The 12,859-nt window shown below is 49.8% G+C and overlaps 2 protein-coding genes across 5 annotated transcripts in view; one reads left to right on the forward strand and one right to left on the reverse strand.

Annotated features, from left to right (window-relative positions):
* The window catches only part of SYN1 (synapsin I), a 49,292-nt gene extending 47,912 nt beyond the window's left edge, over positions 1–1,380 (forward strand). For 2 of the 3 annotated variants that reach the window (XM_053917157.1, XM_053917155.1), the window contains exon 13: positions 277–1,380. In XM_053917157.1, the coding sequence (XP_053773132.1) occupies positions 277–412 (136 nt within the window). In that variant the 3' untranslated portion in view covers positions 413–1,380. The remainder of the gene's footprint in view (positions 1–276) is intronic. The other variant, XM_053917156.1, reaches the window with a different exon arrangement.
* Positions 1,372–12,745, reverse strand: ARAF (A-Raf proto-oncogene, serine/threonine kinase). Of its 2 annotated transcripts, none has more exons than XM_024580088.3 (16): positions 12,680–12,745; positions 11,211–11,365; positions 10,946–11,049; positions 10,061–10,163; positions 9,816–9,970; positions 9,605–9,703; positions 7,515–7,656; positions 7,381–7,408; positions 7,158–7,303; positions 6,863–7,065; positions 4,385–4,561; positions 4,237–4,283; positions 3,600–3,718; positions 3,255–3,386; positions 2,141–2,275; positions 1,372–1,957 (listed from the first exon to the last, which is right to left on the reverse strand). In XM_024580088.3, exons 2-16 carry the CDS (start codon positions 11,304–11,306, stop codon positions 1,823–1,825), a joined length of 1,821 nt encoding a protein of 606 aa, XP_024435856.1. In that variant the 5' UTR covers positions 11,307–11,365; positions 12,680–12,745; the 3' UTR covers positions 1,372–1,822. The 2 variants fall into 2 exon arrangements, with proteins under 2 accessions (XP_024435856.1, XP_045043471.1); XM_045187536.2 differs by having other exon boundaries at positions 9,816–9,973.
* Positions 12,746–12,859: the final 114 nt, after the last annotated feature.

Here is a 12,859-nt window from a genome sequence, read left to right on the forward strand (position 1 = left end):
GATTTGAAGAAAAGATTCAGCCCAGGACTCTTCCCACTAATCCCAGATTTCTTCACCTTGGATCCAAGTGCTCCCAGCCTGGACCAGGGCTCCCCAACTCCCACCTGATAATCCATCAGGATCCAGGCCTACGCTGATGGGTGGGAGGGTCACAGGCACGCCCCAGGACCAGAGGGGCAGGGCTGGGGCCGGGCCTGGGGTAACGATGTGTTTCTCTCCCCCTCCTCCCTTCCTCTTCCCCCCTTCCTCCCATGCCTCCACCTTGTCTCTCTCTAGCAAATCCCAGTCTCTGACCAATGCCTTCAACCTTCCAGAGCCAGCCCCGCCCAGGCCCAGCCTTAGCCAGGACGAGGTGAAAGCTGAGACCATCCGCAGCCTGAGGAAGTCTTTCGCCAGCCTCTTCTCCGACTGACACTCTACCCTGAGAACCCCCAAAATCCCTGGGCAACCCCTCTCTGGGCCCTGAATCCACTTCTCACTTCTGAAATCTCCAGCTCCCCTGAGAAGCCCTCTCCTGGTTCACCAATATCCCTCTTCTCACTCCTCCGAATGCCCAAGTCCCTAGAGAAACCTCATTCCTGGTCCTAAACTCGTTTCTCATGTTTAGAATTCCCAAGTCCCTGGGAAGCCCACTCCTGGTCACCTCAGGACCTACTTCTTAGTTTTAGAACCTCCAAATTCCCAAAGACCTCCACTCCTGGTCCCCCAGAGTGCGTTTTCCTTCCCGGAAGCTTCCCAAACACCAGGCAACCCACTCTGGCCCTAACACCATGGAGTCCCCTCCTAGAGACCTGAAATTAGTGGGAAACCTACTCCTGGTCCCAGCTCTCTCAAGCACATGTTGTTCCCCATCAAAAATTCCCAAATCCTTAAGAAACTCCTATCTTTGAGTCCCCTTACATAGATCTCCCATTTCTGGAGATCCACTTCTTCAAATGCCACCACCCAGCCCGACAAGGATTTCCCTTCACCCTACCCCCCAACTCCATTCAAGACATTGGGAGCTCCTCCCACTGCAAAACCCCTCAGTTCCCCAGGGACTCCTACCCCACTTTCCTGCCTTCGACAGCTGTCTTTAAATATGCAAACCCCACCCATCCTCCCAGAATCCTTTGCACATGGAAGGCCAGTGGTCCTCCACATCCCCACCTTTGCGTGATGTCTGTGTCTGTGACTGACGTGGCCTTCTCTCGTGCCGTGCTTGGCATATGTGGTACTCGTTCATCGTGCCGCCTGTGGTGATGCGTGCAGTGGCGCTGTTTATGTGGTCCGCACCTCCCCACAACCTTCACTCCTTGCCTGGACTCACCCCCACCCCTCAGCTGCTCTGAACCCCATGAGAAGAGTCGGGAAGCAAAATAAACAAGCAAAGGCCCAGCAGAATTCTGTGCTTCTTGGTGAAGAAAGAGGGGAGTCCTTGAATGGCAGGGGGACACACAGAAGGGACCCCCAAATCCACATGGGGTGCTGGGGACCCCAAAATCCAGTGGAAGGCACATCAGGCACAAATTCCAGAGAGGTTCTAAGTGGAATCCCTGCTACAAATCCCAGCCATTGGAGATGGAGAAGCTCCCAAATTTAGAAGTATCCCCAAAGGCATGCGGAAACCAAACTACGGAGGAGGCTGTGATCTGTCTTTGAGGGTCCCCCAATTCCAGAGAAACTGGAAAAGCACATGGGGACACCCTCACCTCCCAAGGCAGGGCAGGAACGGGGTATCCTGAGGCTGTATCAGGGCAGAGATGGAACATCCATTGGTTGGTGGGCAGGGTTCCTTGGTGTAGAAGGCTGAGACTGGCTCCCTGGTGGCTGGGGGTGGGGCCTAAGGCACAAGGCGGGCTGCGCTGAGTAGACAGGCAGGTAACTCATCAGCCTGGGTGCGGTGCAAGGAGGGTTCAGAGGCACTCCGCTCAATCTTGGGGAGTGACCGCTGCAGCAGCTCAATCGTAGCCAGGATCTGGGGGCAGGGTCACATGAGGAGGGGTATCCAGGGCAATATGGGAACCCAACCACCACCAGACCCCAGCCTTACAGGGAAGCTTATACACACACATTGTACAACTCTGAGCCTTGAACAGGCGGTTCAACTCACACCTCCGAGTCCCCTCCCCAGGGTATCCACTCCTGCTACCGGACCCACCTGGGGGAAGAGGGGCCGCTCCTCCCGCTGGAACTTGAGGCAGTCGGACAGCAGGCGCCGCATGGCCTTGGGACAGTTGCTGGAGATTTTGCTGAGGTCCGGGGACAGATAGCCACGGCCCACCATAAAGATAATCTGGGGTAGGAGAGACAGGAATGGCTGATCTGGGGATCTGGGCTGGGAGGCCCAGGGAATTTGAGGTCTCAAGACACTTGGGAGGTTCCTTTTGAGGAACTGGGGTATTCTGGGTAATGGGACTCTGAGGATTGTGGTATCTTGTGAATCCAAGAATTCTGGGTATCTGAGACCTTGTAAGGATTCTCTGCTTGCAGAACACCAGGATTTAAGTTTGGGGAAAGTCAAGGACTGTAGATAATCTGGGGCCCAGAAGATTATGGGTCCATACATTTCTAGGGGACTTGTGGTCTATGGAACATCTAAACTTCTGGGTCAGAAGGGAGTTAAAGGATTCTAGCCCTCTGGAGCTTGTACTTCTGTGGGGGTCTGGGGCCTGAGGACTGAGGGTCCATGTGTGCTGTAGGGACTACTGGTATTGGAGTCTAGAGGATCCTCGGTTTCTGAGGGCCTGGGAGATTCCAGGCCTTGAACCAGGAGAACTGTGAGAGTCTGGGGCCTAGATTATTGTGGGTGCCATGATCCCAAAGCCTACCAAATTCCCAAGGCCCCAATAATTGTGGGTATCTGTGAATATTCCAGAAACACAAAGGGATTCTGTTTCTGGGAGAAATCAGATTCTGGACTTCAGGGATCTGCAGGATTTTGAGTTCCCAGGCCAGAGGACTGATTGGTAGTTGTCAAGAGGTCCAGAGGGCTTCTGGGTATTTGGAAGCCTAGGGAGATTCTGGGCATAGGGGATTCAGGAGATCCTGGACTATGAAGACCCAGACAGTTGTGGCGGTGGGGGGGGGTGTGGGGGGAGAAGGAGGCTCTAGGTATAGGAGACCCAGAGAATTCTGGGAGTTCTAAACCCAGAAAATTTGGAGTTTCTGGGAAAAGTGTGGCATTCTTGGTCTATGCAAAGGAGAAGATCTGGGGTTTAGAGGTTGAGGGGATCCCTTAGCCTGGGAGGTTGTAGGTAAGGCAAATGGCTCACCTGGTCACGACTGCCAATGTGGCTATAAGGCAAGGAGCCGGTCATGAGCTCGTAAAGCACAACCCCATAGGCGTAGACATCCGACTGGAAGCTGTAGGGGTTCGGGTCCTGCATACGGATCACCTCAGCAGCCTTCAGACAGGGAAACCAGGGAGGTCAGCAAATGGCTGGCCCATAGTCCCAGATCCCACCAGCCAAACAGGGTACAACTCAGAGTCACCCACATGAGGTGAAACATGAACAGTCCAAGCAAACAGGCATCCCCATCCCCACTCCACACCCGATGTCCCAGCCCTGCAGCCCATGTCCCTATATGCCCCTGGTCCAGACCCTGGCCCTGCTCACCATCCACAGCACAGAGCCTGAGGGCTGCTCCAAGGGCTGAGCCCCACTCCACCGGGTCTTCACTGTGGCCAGGCCAAAGTCACCGATCTTCACTGTGAGTCCCTCGTGTAGGAAGATGTCCGCTGGGGTTAAGGACCACTACAAGGACTCCCAATAGGCATGCCTCTCACACTCATTGGGAAGCTCTCATTAACACCTCCATATCAGTCATGCTCTAACCCTGACCAGAAGTCCCCCAGTGTCACACAAACCCACCACAACCTTGACTTGGGTGGAGCACTCCAATTAATGCCCCCTACACTTGCCCCCCTTGTGACTCCTGACCAGGAAGCCCCTCTAAGGGCACCCATACCCACCATGCCCATGATCTTGATCAGGAACTCTCTTTAATGCCTTCCACAACTGCCACACCTTAGACTCTGACCAGAGTCCCCAAGAACAGCACCTGAACAAGACACAACTCTGACTCCTGACCAAGAGACCCCATTACAGGCTCCACACCAGCCACAGATCTGCCACCTGGCAAAAGCCAGGTGACACGTGCCCCTCCCACTTTATCTCTAGAAGTCCCCTACCAAGAGACATCCCTTTAAGTCCTTCACCCCACCCCAGCCCTTTGACAGGAACAGGTAGATACTGTTAGATTTGAGATCTCTGTGGATGATGTTCTTGGCATGGAGGTAGCTGTAGGGGTGGAAGCAGGTGGAAAGTTGGCTGGGATCTACCTCATGTCCCTCCCGTAGGTCCCCCATCCCCCTTCCTAGTCCCCAGGCCAGGAGGCTCACTCCATGCCCTGGGCAGTCTGCCGGGCCACGTCAATGAGCTGGACCATGTCGAAGCGTGTTTCAGCCACATGCAGATGGTGGTAGAGGCTGGAGCCCTCACACCACTGTGTGATGATGGCGAACCCTGGACGGGTCATGAAGCCCATGAACAGCAAGATGTTGACGTGACGTGTCTTCCTGCAGGCAGGGAGGGCGGTATTAGGGCAGGGAGAGAAAACAGCAACTGGCACTCAGTTTCTGAGCATCAGGAATGGCTCTGTTCACTGACACCTCCTGTTATAGGGCCAGACTGTAGCCAGATTCAATACATTTGTGAGACATCTTTGCTGGGCTGATTCGGAGCTGGGGCTTATGTTTTGAGATTCTTCATCCCAGTCTCCCAACAAAAGCAGGAGGGACAGATTGCCGCCTCCACCCTGTGTCACCCAGTAGTGTCTTAATCATAATCACCTGCCATACCTCTGACCCCAACCATTACCTGGTCCTGTGACCATTTTACAGATGAGAAAGTAGAATGACAACTTATCGATATTACACTAGATGAGTGTAATATTGATAAATGCCAGGTAAAAATATAGGTGATATGACTCTATCCTGTTAATCACCACAAAAGGCTTAGAGGTAAAGAACTTGGGGTTTGGACTCAAGTCAGATGTTATGTTCCAACCCAGGCTTCCCCAGACACTCACTGTGCAATCTCGGGAGGACATTTAACCTGTGTCTCATTTTCCTCAACTGTGATAATTATATTAGTTATCTTATGGAGATGTTGGGAGGAGTGATTAAAAGTCTGTAAGGCACACAGAAGAGCACTGAATACAAGTAGGCCCTATGAAAATTCCACTGTCCCTATTGTTATTGCTCCTAGGTACCTGGCTCTGTCTCATGGAAACTCTGTCATGTATGAATAGATGAGGTCTAATTTAGATGAAAACCTTCTTCATTTCTTATAGAAGTAATAACTACGGCTATGGTAACACAAATGTAAACACAGTTGACCCTTGAACAGCATGGGTTTGAGCTGCACGGGTCTATCTGTACATGGATGTTTTTCAACAAATACCTATATGGTTCTTTATCTCCGATTAGGAGTCTGTGGACTGAGGTCTGACTCTATGCACTGATCTAGGCCATTTTATATGAATGGCAAATTTTGGTGTCTGCGGGTGGGTCCTGGAACTAACCCCCATGGATACTGAGGGACAACTAGGTTTTAGGGATAGTCAAAAGTTACACACAAATTTTCGACTGTGCAAGGAAGCTGGCACCCCTTACCCCACATTGTTCAAGGGTCAACTGTAACATCAATGATGCCCTGCATTTTGCCGTGTCAGAGCAGGTAACACAGCACATAAGCACTCTTCACAGCAGTCAGACTATGGCTGAAATATTAATGTAATGCAAATTAAGAACATGCTCCAATCATTGGTATTTCACAGAGAAAGAAGTTTTCTTACTGTGGCATCCATTATGAGGATAAATATTAGAATAGCACAAGGAGTTACGATAACGTCAACTCTGTAACATAACTGTGCCCATCTGTCAAGAGAGGAAACCCTAGGAGTGGCAGTAATCAAGAGTGGCAAAAAGGGAACACCAGGGTTTCTCAGCACAAAAAAATTAATATAGTATTAATGATATATTAAGTAAAGTAACCACAATCATTAATTAAGCAATGATTAAATTATGGTTATGATTATAATTAACACAGTTAACCCTCGAGCAACAGGTGGGTTAGGGGCGCTGATCCCCCATACAGTTGAAATCCACATACAATTTTCAACTCTCCCAAAACGTAACTACTAATAGGCTACTGTTGAGCAGAAGCCTTACTGATAACATAAACAGTTGATTCATATTTATTTTATATGTCATATATATCAGATACTGTATCCTTACAATAAAGTAAGCTAGAGAAAACGTTATTGAGAAAATCATGGGGAAGAGAAAATATATTCACAGTATTATTGAAAAAAATCCATGTAGAAGTAGACGCGTGTTGTTCAAGGGTCAACTGTAATACTGTTCACTAAACAATGGCATTATTATAATTAAGGACAAGAATGCAACACAATAAACATAATACCAATGACACAGTACAAGCAGAGGAGAAGGAAGGACGCAAGCCTTCCTGGCAATGCAGTTAACTAGCATTATGCTATTATTGTAAGTGCACTTAGTGATGTCCTACGGCCATACCCATTTCACAGCAGGCAAACAAGCCCCACGTTTTGGAGCCAGAGTGGTTAATTAATGTCAGTATTAACCCAAACACAAACAATAACATCATCAGAGGTCCTCTAAACATACCCATTCCCCAGAGGGGAAAAGGCCACTCTTGATACAACTTAATGTTTATGGTTGTAATGACACAAACACAGAAGATGGGCAGAAGCGCCTGAACATGGCCTTTCCCCGGAGGCATCAAGGCCGTGCCCACTGCCCTCTCCCCGCTTCCATACACACGTGCAATCTCACCTGAGCACCTGCATCTCGTTCTTGAAGGCCTGGGCCTGCTCAGCTGTGGGTTGGGCCACCTTGAGCACCTTCACAGCCACATCGCCATGCCACCGCCCGCGAAACACGGTGCCAAACGAGCCCGTCCCGATCCTCTTCAGCAGCTGCACCTCACTGGGTGGCACCTCCCAGTAATAGCCCGAGTCCCGGTACCCCAGATTCTTCTGTGGGCCACATGGGCGGCATCTCAGGGGCCTGCTCACATCCCTTATCACTCAGCCTGTGGTACCCCCCACAGGTTCCCCCTGGAGCTTACCACTTTCTTCTTGTCATCTGCCAAGGACTTCCTCTCCCGCTGTTCTGACGGGGACTTGGAATGTGGGGACTTCCTCCCCGAGGACACACTGGCCGGGCTGGGGCTCCCCCGGGGGGCTCCATCACCACCACCTCTACTACCAGCAGCTGTGGTTGTGAAAAGGATGTGAGTGGAGGCAATCAGGGTGGAGGTGGGGCTCAGGGCGCAGGCAGGGGGTGCTCACCATCAGTGCTGAAACTCTGGGCAGTGAGCTGGAAGAAGAGGGACAGGGGTCAGAGAGAGAGGATGTGGAGGCCAACAGGGATGGCTCTCCCCTCTGCCTGGTGGTCCCCTGTGACTGCCCACTTTAACACCAACCTGGATGAGGCTGGAGTCCATGGGGGCTGTGGTGCTGACCATATGGACGTTGGGGGTAGATGTAGAGCGGATGCGCTGGAGGGGGACATTGGTCGGGGCAGGAAAGGGGAAGTGCTCAGGGTCTCGGTGCTGAGTGCAGGAGCTGCCAGGGGAAAGGCTGTGAAATCACTATCAAACGAGTGGGCAAACCAGGCAAGCGCACCCCCACCCGGTCCCGTCGTTAACGTGTGCTTAAGCTCACACAGAGTAAATGTCCACTGTTAGTGCTATTGTTCATTTGTTCAAGAAACATTTATTGAGTGCCTGCCATGTGCCAGATACCATGCTAGGCAGTGAAAATAAAACTAGGCAAAACAAGTAAAAGTTTTTGCTCTCATGAGGTTGATATTCCAGTAGGGAGAGAGAAAATAAAAAACAAAGAACACTTAATCTGTCTGATGGTGATAGGTGCCATACAGGAAAAAATAAAGCAAAATAAGGAGACAGGAAGTGTCACTGGTGATGTCAGGAAGGGCTTCTCTAAGGAGGTAACATTTGAAGAAAGACCTAAAGAAGGGACAGTGAGCCACACAGATAGTAGGGGAAAGAATAATATATTATACTTCATAACTATATGTACTATTCAAATATATCATGTGTTATATAATATATATTCTATACCAGAATGGTAATGTTTCAAAATATACATATTATAATGGTATATGTTACATGTACATGTTATATAAATTATATTACAAAAATATCTATACATTTTTAAATCCTCACCCAAGGATATACATTTATTGATTTTAGAGAAAGAAGAAGGGAGGGAGAGGGGGAGAGAAACATCAATCAGCTACCTCCCATATGCGCCCTGATCAGGGATCGAATCCACCACCTTTCTGGTGTACAGGACAATGCTCTAACCAACTGAGCCACCAGGCCAGGGCACAAAAATATTTCTTAATGTTCCCTTCCACTATCCTGAAATGAAATTCATACATAATTTATCCATATACACCCATAATTGAAAATAACATAATGCCCTAACTTTATTATTTTATATATTAAAATACATTATATAAAAATATCATAAATCTGCCCTGGCTGGTGTGGCTCAGTGGACTGAGTGCCGGCCTGTAAACCAAAGGGTTGCTAGTTCAATTTGGAGTCAGGGCACATGCGTGGGTTGTGGGCCAGGTCCCCAGTAGGGGGCGCGTGAGGCAACCACACACTGATGTTTCTCTCCCTCTCTTTCTCCTTCCTTTCCCCTCTGTAAAAATAAATAAATAAAATCTGTTTTAAAAATTATAAATCTAACACATGATACATTACCATATACCATATAAATATAGACACTATAAAATATATGACATATAAAATACATTTATTATAAACTTTTGATATATGAGAATGTATTTTAATATAGAAATAGTACAGTATAAAAATACTTAACATAAAGGAGAAATAAAAGGGAATTTATAATAAAATAATATGTATTTCAAAATGGAAAGGCTTGAGCATGATTATACTGGAAGAATAGTTAGAAATTAGATGCATATATAGAGAGAGATAGACACACACACATATATAGACATACTTATAGTTAGTAAGAACTTACACTCTGTACCAGATCTTCTTCTAAGCACTGGACATGTCTTAATTCATTTAATCCTCACCAGAACCCATTATCCCCTCTTTACAGATGAGAAAACCGAGGCCCAGAAAGATTCCATGACTTGTTCAAGGTCACACAGCTCCATGCCATTACTCACACTCATAGGTGCTCAACAAATGTTTGTCAAGTAAATGAGTGAAGAATGGCTTATAGTAGGTGTTGGTGTTCTCTCTTTCTTTCTTTCTCTCTCTCTCTCATACACACACACCGGCACCGTTCCCCAACCCCTTCTTTCCCCAGGGCGTGCTCTCAGTCTCTGGAGTGCTTGTTTCCTGAGACCATGCAGCCCAGCTGGCTCACTTTTTCTACCTCTGTAACTTTCTAAATAAATTTTCACTTGTATTTGGGGAAAAAATAAATAATGGCTTGTGGTCTACAAGGGTCTCCAGATCTTTTTCTCCAGATAGCAGCCCTTTAGCCTAGGAATCCCTACCTGGAACCTTGAGGGGTTAGCGGCTCATTTGGAGGGTGGTTTGAGGGAGCCTCGTGCTGTCTGGAGCCTCCGGACAAATCCTGGACACTGTGGTAGAACCTTGAGGGCATTAAAAGTATACAGCAAGGGGACAAAGGTCAGCTGTCTATAAGAGTCTTGTGGCTGGGCATCTGTCCTCCCCATCCCCCCACCTACCCCAGCCCAGGCTCACTGTCGGCAGTTGGTACTCATGTCAACACAGACTGTGGGGACCTTAGAGGAACAATGCTGGTGGAACTTGTAGCCACAGGTTTGGCAGCGGAAGCCATGGAACAGAAACTTAAGGCAGAAGTCACAGAACACCAAGCTGAAGAACGTCTTCCGTACCTGCTGCCACAGAGCAGGGAAGATTGAGGCCTGGTCAAGGACCCTCCTCCCACACCCAGGGTCTGCCCCCACTATCAACCCTGCACTCACAAAATTGTGCATGGTCAGTGGGACATCTTCGAGGACCTCCACAATGAGCTCCTCGCCATCCAGGGGGGCAATGGCTGTGTCCCAGGCAGTGACTGTCTTTCGCCTGCAGGAAGCATGGAAGGGAGTGAGTGGGAGGGTAGACAGAGGCCCTGGGAAGACAGAGAACCCCTGAAAATCCCTCCGAGTCTGTCATCCATGGAGTAATATCTGGCACGTTTCATTCTCATCATGGCAACCCTAGGAAGTAGGACCCATCATTGCCCCACTTTACAGATGGGGAAGCTGAGGCTCAGAGGGATAGTGACTGACTTGCCCAAGGCCACAAGGAATTGTGAGTGGCAGGACAACGTGAAGAGTACATGCTTTCAACCACAAGGTGAGGAGCAAGTAAGATGGTGAAAAACTAACTAAATCTAGAATTGCTAAGCAAGCCCCTGAAAAAAAAAAAAACAGCTGATAAGGCACTGAAACGACCAATGAAAAGCGATGTGTGAATTAAATAAAAAATTAAGGAGCCCCAGGACAAAGGAATACATGGAAGATCAGCGAGTCCCAACTCAGCAGACAGAGAATGGCAAAGCAGAGGTAGGAGAGAGATGAGAAGTTGATGAAATAGTGAAAGAACAAAATAAATGAACAAAATAGACAGAGAGGGGTGAAGACAGGGGGACCAAGGAGAGAGAGTGTTGCTGACCTTACAGGACAATGAACTAATGAAGTGATGAAACAAAAGCTGGTTGCACCCACGGATCCCCTGAACTAAGGGAATACTAATGGAGACTCCACAACAGCAGGAAGGAGTCAGAAGACTCTGAGGAGGGGATAGGAGACTAGGCAACCAGATGGTAGAGGAGGAAGGCGGAAGCAAGGTGTACCCACACTTACCCCTTGATGAGCCGGTAGACCACGCAGCAATCCTGATTGAGACCCCGCACTTTGAGAGCCTTGTCTAGAGAGTCATAGACACTCATGCCATCCCGGACAGTAACCTGTACAGATATGGGGGGGGGGGTCAGAGCCTAACAGGGGCCCCAGCCAATTCTCCCATCCCTTGGCAAAAGCCTCCTCCCAACCCTACATACCCTTCTGATCCAAGATTTAGAACTGGGTCCATCCATACCCCTGCCGGTTTTGCTCCCATCAGACTCACCACTGTGCGTTGCTTGTTGGGCAGATATACTTTAACAGTGCCCACTCCCCGGGACGGCTCAGCCCCGTTGGCAGGGGGGCCTCGTGGTGGCTCCATGGAGCCTAGGACTTTGTCAAGACAGGCTGAAGTGGGGCTGGGCAGGTGCCATGGGACTCCTAAAAGACAGAGGAGGAATTCAGAGATCCAATAATAATAATCTGCAACCACAGTGGCAGGGGACAAAAAATAGTTCAATCTCCAGGCTCCACGTCACCCCCAGTAGCCTAATTTCCACACAGCAGTCCAAGGAAACTTGTTAACATCTTGAAGTAGATCCAGTTCCTCCTCTGCTCAGCTCTGCCAGGATCTCTACATGGGACTAGGTGGGGGTGGCCTAACACGATGGGAGGCAGCGCACAGTGTCCTGGAGGGCACAGGAGTCCACAAGTCTCTGCTGGAGGCTAATGGGGAGGTCAGCACACACTGCACTGGGGTGTGTCAGGTACATAATGGACATGAACAGGCTGTTCTGCCTTTTTAATGGACAAGGGGGTGACCAGATGCTGTGTGGAGGAAAAGAGTCACAGACAGGGTGAAGGGGAACGAATGGATCAGCTATTGCCCTTAATTTGGGAGAAATGGGAATTGCACCAGAGTGTTCTTAAGGGCCCTGTGGGCAACGATAAGCCCTGGGCTGTAATGATGACAGGCCCACAGACACTGTTAGCTGACTAAAGGGAGTCACTAGACTGTGATGGGGGTTCATAGAGGCTCAGCAGACATTATGCTGAAGGGAGATGTAACAAGGGTGACGTAACTGGAGACTGTAATGGGGAAAAAACTGGATAATGGTGGTCGCCACACATTGTCAGGTGGAAAAGGAGGGTAATGGTGCATCACCAGTCATTGTTGAGGTGAAATGAATGGGGGTGAAGCAGGGAGGCTCCAAAATTATCCCTGTCGACTAATGAAGGGGCCACAGACATATTTCTGCTGATAATGGAAGGAAGCTGGAGAAGGTTAAACAGGAGAAATGGGGGAATCCTCAAACGTTCTCCTACTGGGTCAGACACTGACCCAGAATAAGAAAGCGAGTGTGAGCCACGTCTCCACGCAGTTCCCGTTGTTGATAAGGAAGGGTCATCAGATACCTTAAAGAGATTTCGGGGGGATCCTGGCACACCACCCCACAGCCCAAGACCAGTTCGGCCTGGCCCCGCCTACCGAGGGCCTTGCAAGTCTGCGCAGGCGTACCACCACACGCGGCGGGTGAAACCAGCCCCGGAAGCTTTACACCCGTATTGCTGTCCACCTACCACTACCCCCTGAGGTCGACGATGGTCTCGCCGCGGTCCAACCACTCCTCCGGTTCCGGGCCGGGGGTGCTGGGGCCCAGGCGCAGCCACCCTGTTGCAAAACTCTCGGTCCCGGTTCTCTGCCCCAGCCCAGCGGTCCCTCCAGAAACCTAACGCTGCCGGGCCCGCCCTCACCTGTCAGGCCGCAACGGCCGCCGTCGCCTCCATCTTGAGCTTGTCTTCTTGTTTCCTAGTAAAGTCCGCCTCCTCTGCCCCTCAGACTTTCGCCATTGGCGCCACAGGACTCAGCCCTCGATCCTAATTGGAGCACGGTCACGCCTGTCAAGGCAGGACCAACGGGATGTGGGTCGCGTT

Source organism: Desmodus rotundus, chromosome X, assembly GCF_022682495.2.
Source record: "Desmodus rotundus isolate HL8 chromosome X, HLdesRot8A.1, whole genome shotgun sequence".
NCBI lineage: Eukaryota > Metazoa > Chordata > Mammalia > Chiroptera > Phyllostomidae > Desmodus > Desmodus rotundus.

Bases quoted from the DNA above. Each gene is read 5' to 3' on its own strand.
- ARAF (XM_045187536.2), bottom strand. From the start codon at position 11,306: ATGGAGCCACCACGAGGCCCCCCTGCCAACGGGGCTGAGCCGTCCCGG. The intron at 7,304-7,380 runs GTGAGCACCCCC...TCACAACCACAG, and splicing joins CCAGAGTTTCAGCACTGATG to CTGCTGGTAGTAGAGGTGGT. The intron at 2,276-3,254 runs GTGAGCCATTTG...CTCCTACCCCAG, and splicing joins ACATTGGCAGTCGTGACCAG to ATTATCTTTATGGTGGGCCG.